Source organism: Danio rerio, chromosome 1, assembly GCF_052040795.2.
Source record: "Danio rerio strain M-AB ecotype USA chromosome 1, GRCz13ab, whole genome shotgun sequence".
Classification (NCBI taxonomy): Eukaryota; Metazoa; Chordata; class Actinopteri; order Cypriniformes; family Danionidae; genus Danio; species Danio rerio.
In genome coordinates, this window is record NC_141021.1 from 38483788 (window position 1) to 38499373 (window position 15586).

General features: G+C 34.5%; 1 protein-coding gene across 12 annotated transcripts in view; it reads right to left on the minus strand.

Moving 5' to 3' along the window:
• znf827 (zinc finger protein 827) overlaps positions 1-15586 on the minus strand; it is a 789732-nt gene that overhangs the window by 728580 nt on the left and 45566 nt on the right. For 9 of the 12 annotated variants that reach the window (XR_015476686.1, XM_087237332.1, XM_087237331.1 and 6 more), the window contains exons 3-4: positions 15137-15309; positions 9184-9679 (exon numbers count right to left, since the gene is read on the minus strand). Coding sequence is in view for 11 of the 12 variants with exons in the window: in XM_087237332.1 (XP_087093458.1) it covers positions 9184-9679; positions 15137-15309 (669 nt within the window). In the remaining variant the exon portion in view is untranslated. The remainder of the gene's footprint in view (positions 1-9183; positions 9680-15136; positions 15310-15586) is intronic. The other 3 variants (XM_087237333.1, XM_087237339.1, XM_087237338.1) reach the window with 1 other exon arrangement.

Genomic DNA, 15586 nt, shown 5'->3' on the forward strand with positions numbered 1-15586 from the left:
ACTTAAACCAGCAACCTTCTTGCTGTGAGGCGACAGTTCTAACCACTGAACCAGTATGTCGCCAGCCCACACACAATATATATAATTTTTAAAAATTCATACACACATGCAACAATACAAGTATGAACTGAAATTTTGAATTAATTCAATTTAATTCATCTAGTTGTTTGTAACTAACTGAAAATCTGTAAAAACTGAATCTCTCTCGATCAAATGCAGATTTGAATGCAGGGCTTACAAGGATTATTAAGCACATGCAAATCATTATTATCATTTATCATTCATTTTATGTGGGTTTGAATTCAGATCACAACCTTTTAATGGTTTACAAAAACAAACAAACAGTGACAGAACACACCTTTAATTAAAAGCCTACAGTAAGAAAGCATTTAAGTAGGTCCCACCACAACTTTTTCTGTCATCATTAAATTTTACGGGGAAGCCAAAATGCTTTCACACGTTATTTGAATGATGCGGGAGGCAATTGTTATAAATGTTGGATTAACTTAAAATTCAAAAAAGTTATTAATCCATGAATTATGATCCATATGGAGTGCGGATAAACCATAAACCGTTACACCCCTAGAACACAACATGTCAAACATTGAAGCAGATGCGCAACAGCAGAGTACCACTACTGTGTTGCCAAAACAGGACAACTAACAGAAAATTAGCAAAAGGTTGTGTGTTCAGAATTTTAGTTGTAACCAAATAATACCAACACCACAGTCTTACTGAATATATCTACTGACCATGACCATTATATATGACCACAGTGTACCCATTTGTGATGCTACCTCCAGTAGGACAACAAAGCTCAATGTCACAAAGTTACAGTGATCTCAAACTGGTTTCCTGAAGATGACAGTGAGTTCATTATACTCAAATAGCCTCCACAGTCAGCAGATCTCAATCCAGCAGAGCACATTTAGGATGTGCTGGAATGGGAAATTTACATCATGAATGTGCAGCCAAAAAATCGGCAGCAACAATTATGTGTTGTGGTGAATGTGATGATCAGGCTATCCTGCTAATATATTAACCAAAGTCTCTGAGGAATGTTTCCAACACCTTGTTGAACCTATTCCGCAAACAATTAACCCATTTAATCTCAATTTTAGAATAATATAATTTTATTATTATATGAGAATATGCATTTTTACCCTTAGACCTTCAATCTTCATGCTTCTGATTTTCAGATCATGCCTTTGATATTTTATTAATTAACTGCAATTCAACTGTTTTCAAATGTTAACAACTGAAAAATATTTTATAGTTCGAATTTCCACCTCTTACATAATCTAGATATCCAAGCAGTATGTATCTGAACTAGTTATGTGACATTGATACATTTTAATCATAACAATTATTTATTTTAATTTAAATGTAGAATTTCTTGTCCAATGCTAACAACAACAACAACAACAACACTTTTTGATCTGCCAGAAATAGGAAAAAACATATAAAATGGGTAGATCTGTTGTTAGCAAGGGGTACCTAAAAAGTGTCCAGTGTATACATTTTATATGTAAATCAGATTTAACTATATATAATAAATCAATATATATCAGGATCACAAACGTTTTTTTCTCCTTAGAAATGCACTTGTAATTACCGTAAAGAGACATCACTTCTAGATCTGAATAAACAGTAATGAACACTTTTTCACCTGACATAGTTTGAATGTCAAAAATGCCATGCTCACGCCACAAGACTGAGACTATAAAGTGATCATTCCTCACTGCAGCTGATTTGAAATCCAACTTGTCTATGAATTGTCTTGGAATTTATTATTCAAAGGCAGTGAACGTGTTACAAAAGCAGTGCTTTGATGGCTGTAAAGCACTACTTTAAAGTGGATTACTTAAGAGGCGCAGCTTCACAAAGACAGTTTGAGCATCCTGACAGTTTTAGCACACTAAAGCACAGCCCTTGAGAAGTGGCGTCTCTTAGATCATCCCTGTTAAAGCACCGCAGCACAAATTATTAAAAGTAACACTAAAATTAGAAAAAATAAATCTACATAAACTAGTTTACCACCAAGACTATCCTGACCCAGCCAAACAATGCTTTCATAGCATGCATTACTACTGTATGCTAATGAAAATAATCATTCATTCATTCATTTTCTGCTTAGTCCCTTTATTAATCTGGGGTCGCCACAGTGGAATGAACCACCAACTTATCCAGCATATGTTTTACGCAGCAGATGCGCTTCCAGCCGCAACCCATTACTAGGAAATAACCATACACTCTCATTCACATACATACACTACGGACAATTTAGCCTACCCAATTCACCATGCTTTTGAACTGAGCACCCAGAGGAAACCCACGCCAACGCAGGGAGAACATGAAAACTCCACACAGAATTTCCAGCTAACCCAGCCGAGGCTCAAAACAACGATTTTCTTGATGTGAGGCTAATCGCTACCCACTGCGCCACCGTGCCACTAATAATAATTCTAACAAATTTTGAAAAACCTAGATAGTTTACTGAGAACTATCCTGAGGTGAATTTAGCTAATACTATGATTGCAAGTTCTGTTGTTACAAAAATAGTCTGCATCACAATCTTTTTTTGTTTGGAACTACATCTCAAGAACTGTGCTTAGAAATATAGTTGCACTTCTTATGCACTATTCCTTCCAAATGCTTTACCATCCGCTTTGAATTCAGAATTTCTTTGAAATTAAAGTTGTCTTGCTCACATTTTATATCATTTACCTCTACAGTTCAATTTTAAAGATCTTCTAGCTGACAGTTGTGCTCCCTTCTAAGTGCACTCCGAAGACATTTATATCATATGAACACAGCCTTGGGTAATGAAGAAATGTGACTTTTACGACTTACAAGCGAAAATCTGCTACATTTACAAAGCTTGGGAAAGCAGAACATATAAGTTAAGGGTTTTAATTTATATGTGTATATTTAACATTTCTGTAGTGTTTTAAGTAGAATGTAAAAAATCTAAAAGTTAATAAAGTAAAAAAAAAAAAAAAAAACATAATGCTTTTTGTAATTGTTTCAGAACTTCCGATTCAGCTGCCTAGAAATGACTAGGAAAATAAACCCCAGAAAAATTATGATTGTACAGACAAAGCAGATTCATATAATATGAACATTTTACTTTACAAGCAGCATAACAAGCTGTTTTTATTGTCTAAAAATCAATGGAAATTAATGCGACTAGAAGTCTCGAGCCAAAAAGATTCAAATGGCTGCGCCCGCTCAAATGCAAAGAATAAGGTAAATATAGGTGAGTTGAATAAACTAAATAAGAGTGTGCGTTTCACTGAGTGTGTATGGGTGTTTTTACGTTGCGGCTGGAAGGATATTCACTGTGTAAAACATATGCTGGAACAGTTGGTAGTTCATTCCGCAGTGGCGACCTCTAAAATAGAAACTAAGCTGAAGAAAAATGAATGATTTAATTAATGATCTCAATAATATATATATATATATATATATATATATATATATATATATATATATATATATATATATATATATATATATATATATATATATATAAAGACTTTTTTCAATAAAACTGAAATAAATATGGATTATAGCAAGCAAACAAATAGTTTATTACTCATATAATTCATATAAAAATTAAAACCATATTTATCCATTATGTGTGAAACAATTATACGTTTTATTTGTCAACAATTACATTTATTTTACATAAAAAAGCATCTGTTGTGAATTTTATCTATAAAATTCCTCTAGATTGTGAAGTTTACTCCACCCTCTTGAGGATCGTCATTATGATTTAATTGATGGATTCGGGAAACACTACACACTACATCTCCCAAACGATTCCCTGTTCTATGATAGTTCAGCTGTGAGTTATGTCATTGCTTGAAAAATGCACTTCTTATCGACCCTTAATTTTTCTATCAAAAGATTGGTTTCTGTTAGGGCTGCACAACATATCGTTTCAGCATCGATTTGGCAATGTGAACATTCACAATAGCCACGATGCAAGATATGCAATGTTGAATTATAGTTGACCAGGAGTTACAGAATTGTATTCAATATGTATATTGAGGTCATATAATGTAAAGTTGATGTATTGTCATCACAAAAACGCTAATTGAATTTGCAAGAGAATCTCTCATCAAAATATATCCTAAGTAGCATATTTCAGATCCGCACAAATGTAGACATTGCCCTCTAGTGGATTTGTCATCGGAAACGTGCAACAAAACATACCGGGAGCAATGTATTTAACTTTTTTCATAGTGTATATATGGTATTTAAACGGTTTATGCATTAAATTTCTAAAAGGTTTTACTTACATTGAAATGTAGATATTTGAACTTCAATTTTAAGCGAAAACAAGATTTTTTTATTACCCCCCCGACAGATAATTGTACTTATTTTAAGAAAAAACTCTTAATTTGACTTATTTCTTCAGAAGTTTAAAACAAAATATTTTTACTTGATCTTTTAGATATTTGGACTAGAAACAAGACTATGCAGAGTGAGCAAAGCATTTTTTTTTCATTGTGTTTATTCAATATTTGCACCTAAATGCTGTTAGACTTGTCAGAAAACCATCAAATAGTAATATTTCGTTGATCTTGTGAATCTGTATTCAAATCGCAGAAAATAATGCAATATAATTTGTTCCCAATATCATACTGCCCTAGCTTCTGTAGTGATACATAAAGCTAATACAAAATCATCTCCCACTTAAAACATCTTGCTTTTTCTATTTAGAAAAACAGGTCCACTGTGCTTCAGGTGCAACCTCGCAAAGCTGAGGAGTCTGTTTGGACCTCTGGGACCCAAACCTGTTTGTTTGGGAGTCCAGGAACACAGTGCCATGGGCAAAAAGGGGGGCAGCAATGTACTGAACGCAAGCTCTGCACGTTCCACCAAGACGCAGAAGTTAACTAAGCTGGAACAGTCCCTCTGCATCCAGGCAAGAGGTCACGCGATGGAGCTGAGGGCGCTAATCATTTCCAATTACGGATTCCTTTTTAATTATGAATTATGCATGAATTTTTAATTAATCTAATGTTCCGAAGGTTTTCCTTTTTTTCCCGTACCGAGATCTCCATCTAATTACTCTGCATTAAGCGAGGGAGCAGTGACCCCTCTGCCGACCTTCTTGGTAACCCTTGGTCAGGCCTCTCGCATCAATCTCGCAGCTGTCTGACAATTACCTATACTTTCGGCTACAACAACACATATTTAATAGCCTACAGTCCAGAGTTTGATTACATTAACAAGTGTAATTGTGAGTTTTGTATTTTAACAGCTGAATTTCACATCTGCCCCCAAAACGGCTTATTAACGGATACACTAAATATTAGCCTAATATTAGCATTAACAGATTATGATATTGTCTGTAACATTCTCCAGCTAAACAGGTTCTACAGGTTCATTTGGTTAAAGCATTAAGCAAACACTGACTTCAATTCTTTACTTATAATCTATACTTATGTTGTATTAGCATCAATTGCCATTGTACGAATCCAGCAGTATACAAAACCATCAAATTAACTGACTTATAATGAACAATAAAAAACTGTCCACTATTGTACTTATACATTAATAACATAATATTAAAATAACATGTTCAAATAACAACTTTAGACATTGAAATGGTTTTAGCTTAAATATCAATTTGCATATAATAGACACTATATTGTGAAAAAATAGCATATAATAAGAATTAGCAAATAATAGCCAGTACATTGTGAACAAAAAGTCAAGACAAAAAAAAAAAGTTTTTGTTACTTTAACCTAATTTCACATAATAATTATAATAAATACTAGAAAAATGTTTGTTATACAAAGTTTAATTTAATGGGCCCAATCATACACCCGGCACAATAAGGTGCAAGACATGTTTTGCACGATTTGTTTGCTATTTTTAGACCAACGCAACCCTAATTTTCACGTTTTACACCATGTTATTTAAATAACAAATCCATTTGTGCTACATTGTAGACTGACAGGTGTGCGGCTCTATAAAGGAGGTGTGTTAAGGTGCAATATTAGTGCATTGTTATTCTGAGAAACTGAAATAGAGTGCACCATTGACCAAGCAAAAGCTGGTCTAAAGTCCTGCGCAGATCGCTTTAGTAATGGGCCTTGCAGGTTTAAATGCTTAATAGACACAGGATGTACAGCAATACACAAATATCTTTACATATGAAAAAAATAATTAATTATTATAATTATTAAAAAATATTATTTTTAAAATTAATAAATATAGAAACTACTACCTCCATGCCATTATTGTTTGGGGGGCTTTTTTCAGTTTACTCATAATAATTTGCATTTGTATATTGTTATTACTATTAGCAGTATTATTTATTATATGCATATTTATATTTGTTTTATTAAAAACAAGTTTAGATTTGTTCACCTGTTGGGTGTCTGTTAGAGACATCTGCATCACCATATGGGGCATAAGAATAGTTTGGATATAACTCAGTTTTTATTGTATATATATTTGTTTGCTGTAAATTAGAACTGAATTTAGAAAAAGTTTTGAAACAAATCTTTGACCTTAACAAATGAAATTAAATATGTAGGCTAATGGATGTCTTCAGTGGAGCAAGTACAACACAGTTTTCTTATCCACGAAAGTAAAGGACTAAAGTAAAGAGTAAAGTAAAGAGAAAGTGAAGAGGCTCACTCTTTATCCTCGTGCAGATAGTCTGTTTAACTCGCTAGTGAAGCATTCAGTTTTCTATTCCCCGTGTTCTACTCCTACTTATCCCCCTATCCCCTATTCATTTAGAGCATTCCAACATTTAAAGCATTAAAGTAATCTCTCTTAGGTGTAATTTGGTTTTAAAGCATTTTTACAGTTCAGTTTTAGCGTTCTTCATGTTTACAATTGTGCTCCGTTCGCAGTGCACTTTGAAAACATTAATGTCATTTTAAACACAGCCTCGTGATGAAAGCTATATGTGACCTGTTATTTAAAAGCAGAACTTTTGGAGTTACGTCTCCAAAGCTTGTGAAAACAAAAAAACATAGCACACGTTAATGCTTTTGATTTATAGTACGTTATTTTCTAAGTATCTGTACTGTATATGACAAGGGCCTGTTGGTTTGCATGTCAAATTGTAAAAGTAGACTTAAAAAAAAATTAGACATAAATAAACAAAATTTTTAATAAATAGCCTCATTATTTATTTTTTCATATGATTTACACATGTTAGCTTTTGTAAGTGATTTTTTGTTGATTTAAAATAGAAAATGTAATGTTCTCAATATTATTTGTTAAGGAAACATTGGTCCTATATGAGCCGTTAACATATATTTCCACTAAAATGGAAAATGAGTGTATGTTTTTACCAAAACTAGTATTGGATTTTTTTTATGTGTGTTTGTGTGAAACAATATCATTCTCACAAAGAAATTATGGGGTTCTTCTCTCTAAAGAAGTTGTTATTCCACTCCGTTTAGAGCATCATTATGGGCATTTTACGTTATAACTAATGTGGTTTAAACAATGGATCTGTAACAGAGAAACTACGGGTTTTGGGAAACCCTCGTCACTACATCGTTCTTTTCCCAAACGATGCATCGTACTATGATAGTTTAGCCGCAAGTTATGTCGTCGTTTGGGAAACGCACCCCAGTTTGTCCATTTAGTTTTTCCACTTACAAAGCTCGCCATGTAATGCAAATGCAACTGGTTTAAGACACAACTGACTCTAAAGGGTATGGGAGATGAGTCTCTGGTTGGCTTAATGCAAGTTATGCTCAAAGCACACCTATAACTCATTAAAAAATAAGCACAACCCTGTTGGACCATGCAACACAGAGCAAATCGTATTTTTCTGTCCTTAAAAAGGCAAAAGTGGATTTGGACAGACCCTTAATGCTTTTGTGCCATGTGCTTTAGACTTTGCACCTAGATTGTTAAAATAGAACCCAATGTATTTAGTCAGTTAGATTGATGTAAGCTGAGATGACTCGAAAAGTAACTAAGAAAATTAAGTTCAACCAAAAAATAAAGACAGTAAGATTTTATTTACAGTGTATGAGGTATTTACTGTTTGCATTGCCGTGAATGCTCCCGCTACCATATTTGATAGTTCAATAGTAGTTTTACAAAATTCACATGTATCTTTTTCGTCATCTACGTTTACACAGTCAATGAATCGAAGCCAAAGCTCCTAAAATGTACACTTTAAAAAAACGTATTTTTGCTTGTTAAGACTACCTATTTAAAACTGAAACAACACAATGGGATTTCGTTGGGACAACTTAATTTTTTTATGTTCAATCCACATAAATTTGTTAAAAGTGTTAAGCTAACTTAATCAATTTGTTTTGGGACAACATGATTGAATTGTGTGGAACTCTGCATTTTTTTACAGTGTATATTATCCTGGCTTTGGTGGCAGTTGACAAGTAAGAATGAAATATAATGGAGCTAAAAAATAACCTAACCATTATCATAGGAAAGAAACAGTGCAAAAAAAGATATAGAAAAGGAAAAACAAAACTTTAAAGTAGCCAAAAAAATCCCTAAAATTCCATGATAAAGACAAAAATATATACAAGTTATCTTTCTTTCAATCAAAGGTTAACAGACCTTTGAAAATTCCACAACTTTTGGAAACCCTGCTAATAAAATGTAAAATGCAATGTATTTATTTATTTGCAAAGCTGACTTTTCAGCATAAAACTCACATGATCCAATAGAAATGATTCCAATATGATATTAGGGTGCTTAAATAGCCTAAATGCAGTGTAACCATACTGTCTTCATGCATATTGTGTGTAATATGTGAAATCTAATGCCATCCATTCTTTATATCAAGAAAAAAATAGCACTAAATATATTTGTAACGCCCTCAGATACATCTTCCCCTTTCCTTAAATATGTTTATGCCATCCTTACATAAGTATATAAAAATTGGCCAAAAAACAGGATTAAGTTGCAAGATGGTACAATAAACATGCCCTACATGGTAGAGTGGAAAATGAGGTTTAAGAATGAATCATGCAGACACTGTTCTGTAACATCTTAGCTTTGGGTTCCCACCCGGCAAACCAAACCCATAATTATATCACCAATTCATTCATGCAAAATGCAACAAATTCTGCATAAATCAAGCTGATTTACATCACCAAGCAATCATCTAATGCCATCACATCGCTCTTTAACATTGTGCTTTGACAGAGATCTCTTACCCGAGAGCTTTATGAGGAGGTCTGTAGCCGTCTTGGTGGTGATATCTGGGCTGAAGAGTGAAGCAGCTGTAGGCCCGGGCCCCGGTGGACTAGATTTAAGCCCGGACAGATCCAGAGAACTGCTGCTGCTCGGCCTCTCCCTACACAGGGCAAAGGGAGACATCACAGACACATCCCTCTCCTGTGGTTCCTCCTTGATCTGGACGTGGTTTGAGGGTTCTGCAGGAGAGGCCAGCAAACGAGCGTCGGGTTGGCTCACAGTGGGAGACGTAGAAGCATCTGTGTTCATGGCCTGATCACCAGCCGCTCCACCGTCCCCCATGAGCAAGCCCTCGCCCTCCTCGGTGTCTGTGCCGGGTTCTTCTTTGACTTTGAGGTCGGGACGAGGGAAGTGCTGATGGCAACGCATGTGCAGCTTGAGGCTAAAGTGGCGGGAGGATGTGAAGGGGCAGAGCTCACACTGGAACGTCTCCCCTCGGTCTTGGTGCTGATGGACCTGAGAAGACAAACAGAAGACATTAGAAAAAAAGAGAGAGAGAGAAATGTATGGACAGGAAGCAGAAATACTAGGCTACACTTTATTTTGGTGGTGTCATTTATACATACTGTAACTATATGTTTAGGGGAATTTTGTACAAAAGTGAACATTTCCTTTGATATTTAGATTAGGCATGGTATGATAACTGGTTTCAAGGTATATCGCAGTTTGGAAATTTTCTGCTCAACTGTTTCTGTGATATAGGTTGTTTTATTAACGTTTTTTCTTCTTCAGTTTTTAGGACAACAGTATCTCCAGCAGAAGAGATATCCAAAGATACCATTTTAAATTGTAAAGAGATCTGTGTTTTTGTAACTAACGACATGTCACGATTACCAGCGATCCAGCCTGTGCAGATTGCTAGTAAACATGCAGATCCCTATAAGGACTACAAGGTCCAGTCATGCAACACACACACACCTGCTCCAAGTCTCCATTAATTAGACTCACACAGCTGATGCTGCTCATGGACTGATTACACCACACATATATACGGCTCACTTAAGTCTTGTTATCTGTTTCTGTGACATTACAACAGATTTTCCTAGTGGTGGACAGAGTGATGCTTCATGAAACACTGAAACAGTTGAAGCAAATTTGTCGAAGCTTCGAAACTTTTCGAAAACCAATTCTACAGTGACACCTAGTGGTCATTTTTAATGTATTGCCCTGCAACAGCCTGAGTAAAGAAAAAGTTAAGAAAATTGAGGCATTAAACCTCATACTGTAGAGTTGAAGCTACAAGCGCTTAAGTGGAGTGGTGAGTTTCTGACTAGCATGCAAAGATAATTGGTTCGAACCCAGGGTGATGCAGATATAGATGTTAGGTTTTAAATGCTCTGTTCTTGTAACATGTTTTGTTTTAACATTGGTCTGACATCTGAATGAACACTTTGTGAATAAATATGTCATGTTTTGGTTATAAAACAGGATTGTTATTAGATCAGACACGGTTGCGGCCGGAAGTTAACAAGAATTATTTATATTATTTATTAAATTTCCTATTTATTGTATTTTATTAACGTCTACCCCAACCCTAAACCCAACCATCACAGTACTGTCAAAATATTAATTATTGTTATAGTGTTACAAAAATGTTGCTATATTGATAGTGTCAGTCAAACGCATAATCGGCACGTCTCAAAACGTTTATGAAATGATCAACACTTTGTATCGACTTAGTCACTTGACCAGGTGTTTCGAAACACTTTAGTCACGTGACCTGGAAGTTTCAGATCATGCTTCGGTGCAGTGATTTGAAAGACCAGTTTCACGTCAGCCATCCCTATGTTTTCCTTGCCTTGTCTTGCCGGTTTTGATTCTCGCTTTGTTTTGTTTGTTTTATTGTTTATCCCTGTCTGCTGCCTGCTTTCTGACCTCTCGCCTGTTATTTTGACTATGAATCTAAATTTGCTTGTATACATCTATTTGCCCCTGTGTTGACCGTTGCTTGCCTGACCATTCTGCTAAAAAACCTGCATTTGGATCCGCACCCCTGTTGTCAACGTCACTTCACACTACACAAAGATAGCGGAAATCTGATTCATTTGAATTACTTAGCCTGACATGTTTACTACTCCAAAATATTATAAATGTTTCTCAAAATAAAATATATTGTGTTCAAAGGGGAAAAAAGTTTTTGTTTTTTAGCAAGACATTTAAAAAGAATATATTTTAGAGCAGTAATCACAATACCTTGAAACCAAGGTTATCATATCGTCAGAAACTTATACCGGCCCATGCCTAATTTAAATGTAGAATATTGAAGGAGATTATGTGATAATTGGAGATTATGTGACCCTGGATCTAAGTGATTCATATAATGCAATTGATTGGTACCCATCACTATGATATCATATACCTTACATGTCAAAATTAAAGAGATGGTTCAAAAGCTGAAAGTTCTTTCATCATTTACTCATCCTCCACTTGTTTCATACCTGTTTGAGATTTTTTCTTCTGAAGATATTTTGAAGAATGCTGGAAACCTGTTTTCATTGACTTCCATAGTATTTGGTACTCCTACTATGAAAGTAAATGGCTACAAATGACCAGCTTTCTTTAAAATACCAGAATAAAGAAACTTTGGAACCACCTGAGGGTCAGTAAATTGTGTGTATATTTGCATTTTTAAATGAACTATCCTGTAATACCCATGGCTCCTGACAATAAAGTGATGTTAGAGTAGCCTGTGCAAAGGAATTGACCTTTATTTTGAAAAATGTTTTAATGTAGTTATCAATAGCTATGTTTCCATCCAAAGATGTGAATTAAATGTATGCGCATAAACTGGAATATCGCATAAACGACGTGCGAATAAAGCAACGTTTCCATCCAAGTAGTCAGAGAACAAAATTGTCACATCCTGATTACCTTAGGCCAAATATCAACAGTAAAATTGGAATTTGCTGTGTTAAGAGAAACTGTGCGAGTCTTTTCCTTATTTAATAAATGACTTGCGTCTCAGAACACAATATGCTGACACAATGAATGCGTGGTGGCGTTTAAAGGCATCAGACGCAAAGCACCGGCACTCTTGACAATTCTGGTGGTTATTAACATTATTAATATAATATAATAAAATAATAGTAAACCATTTTTTTATGCACATATCCAAGATGCACATAAAAATAGGTGAAAGGAAACATAACTAATGTGTGGTTAAGATATGGAAGCATTTTAGACTACTTCCGCAAATCACACTAGCTTCTGAAACAGTTTGCAGATTGAGCCAGAACAGATCTCATGTTATTCAATCAAAACTCACTTTCAGATTTTGGCTTCTATCAGCGTATACCATTCTATTGATGCTCATTTTTGCAGACTCATTGACAGCCTCGGTTACTCCAACAGAAAATAAATTGAGGAAACTATTTGACTCCGACTACACAACTGATGAGCCAGTGATGAGCATATACTTAAATTAAGCACTTAAATGAAAACTTATGAAAGTTATTGGGCCCTATCATACACCCGCACAATGCGGCGCAAGGCGCGATGCAATTGTTGTTTGCTAGTTTCAGCTTGGCGCCAGAGTCGTTTTGACATTTTGTGCCACACTATTTAAATAGCAAATGCATTTGCGCTCATATGTGCACCCATAGGCTTTCTGGTCTAAAAAAAGGAGGCATGTTGAGGCGCATTGCTGGCGCCTTGCTATTTTGAGAAACTATAATAGATTGTTCAATAGATCAGAACAAAGCCGGTCTAAATTCCAGTGCAGAGCGCGTTAGTTGTGCGTCTTGCTTACACACTGCTTAATACAGACAGGATGTACAGCAATACTCAAATATCTTTACATATAAAAAAGAATTAAAATATTAAGGATTTATATAGGATAAAAATATAAAGGATAAAAAAATTACAAAACATACTATTTTCTAGCCTACATAAATATAAAAACCATACTTTCATGTCTTCTTCATCTCTGGGTTTTTTTTTTTTGTTTATTCATAACAATTTGCTTTTGAATAATATTATTATTATTAGCAGTATTATTTATTATATGCATGTTTATATTTGTTTTATTAATAATAAGCTTAGATTTGCCCACCTGTCAGGTTTTGGACCATATGGGGCAGAGCCTGTGTATTTTGATATATCTAATTGACCACACTTCGTTATTATTGTTCATTTATTCATTTTCTGGAAATTAGAACTGAATTTAGAAATTGTTTTGAAGCAAATCTTTTTGCTTAACAAACGAAATTAATTATGTATAGGCTAATGGATGTCTGTACTTACAAGAAGTTTCCCTATACACGAGAGTGAAAGTGAAAGTAAATAATGAGGAGGCTCACCTCTCATTCTCACGCTGCAGATGCTGTTTAACTGTTTTTTTGCTAGTGAAACGCTCAGTTTTTCCACTTACGAGTCCGTCATTTAAATAGCCAATGAGCTATGGCACGACGCAACTGACTCTTAAAGGGAATGAAAGGTGAGACTCATCATCTCATTAAGAGAATAAGCTCAACCCTGTTATACCATGCGCCATGGCGCAAAGTGGATTTTTCCGTCTCTAAAATAGCAAAAGTGGATTCCGACATGCCCTTATTGCTTTTGCGCCCTGCGCTTTGCGCGTGGATCGTCAAAATAGAGCTCATTATGTTTTACATAAAAAGTTGAACTGACTAATTTAGTCAGTTTATATGCTTCAGACATGTAAAACATGACCTCAATTCTTTTTGGTGATGCAATATATATCACCCATACATAAAAACCAATTCTAGCAACAATTTAGCTGATTGTGCAATATCTTTATCTTTAGTATTTACTGTAAGTTACTATAGTACATTTTCATGTAGGTGTCTGATGACTGAAAATAGATTTGGTAGCAGATATTGCAGCCTCGATTACTTTTTACTTTGCACTTTTTGTGACCATTCATTATTATAATTTGTTTATGATGTACGTTTTCACATTCTGATTTCAATGCCTGATCATTACATTGTTAAAATGACTATAATTAAATAAAATAATCTTAAGAATAGATATCATGTGATTTTTGATGATATTATCTTGTCATTCTGGCATTATATAATGAGTGGTCTTAAAATAACAATAACATCGTTTATCACAGTATATTTTGGTGCAATATATTGTACAACAAATTATTAATATCATTATGTGTAAGTTACATCATTGTAAGATTAAATAAACAGGGGATTCAGTTATTTAAAACAGAAACTCTAAAATTAAAACAAAAAGAATATTATTTGCCCAAGGCTGTGGATTACAGATAAAAATGTTGTAAATAATGTTTAGATTCTAGCAAAGACCGATTACTTCACTTCATAAGACTTCAGTGTATCATCAGGAGCCAGAGATATTAAATGTGTATTCCCTGAGATGCTTTTTTTCGACTCTCAGAGTGCCAGTAATTAATGACTTGCTCTGACAAAAAACATCTGCCAAAGTAATCATACATCTTGCAGTAAATTTTAATTTATAACTTATTGTGGTATTTTAGGAGATGATGGGGGTCTCCCCTGACTCTAAAAACCAATGATAAGCTTACTTTGAATGATATGTAAATAAACCATCTATTTTCACAATATATGTCTATTTAACCCTTTGATGCACAAGCTATAAAATAGATACAGAAACAATAAGCTTAGATGGGTCACTTTAGACCCATGTAGTGCTTTAAAGGGTTAATGTGTTCATTTTCCACTATAATATACTGACCTTGAATTATCTTAATATAAAAGCTTTCCAACGCAAATATTTTTAAATGTGATTAATTGTGATTTATTTAATTAATTACTTGGCATTGCCATATCAAGCAATTCATTTAATTAAACCTGAATTGACTGCCCTATTAACTTTTCCTCGTAAAAATATCTGCATTTCGAGATGTGCTATTTGGTGATGATTTAAGATGCTAGCATTTCTGCTGTCAGCAGTTGAAGTCACCTTCATGTGGGACTTGAGATTGTCTTTACGAGCACAGCGAAAGGGACAGAGGGGACACTGGTGGCTTTTTAAGCCTGTATGGATCACCATATGTCTCTTCCAGTAGCTCTTTCTCTTGATGACCAGACCGCATACCGGACACTGAAAGGGCTTTCCTCCATCCTCAGGAGAACCTGCAAACAAGTAATAAATAAATAAACAAAATAATGTATAAACTTGTAGACAACCATTTAGACATTTAGCTTCTCTGGATTTACTGGATTTATAGACCATTTCAATGTGTTGATTGAACGTTTTTCTGCTTGTTATCAAACTATTTAATTACTGTAACAAGAGGCAATTTAATCATAACTGATAGCTGTTTAAATACAATAATTAAAACAGCTATAATAACATTATTTATGAACTTGTGGCTCTTTTTGGATATTCGGAAGCTATAGAAATTAAAAA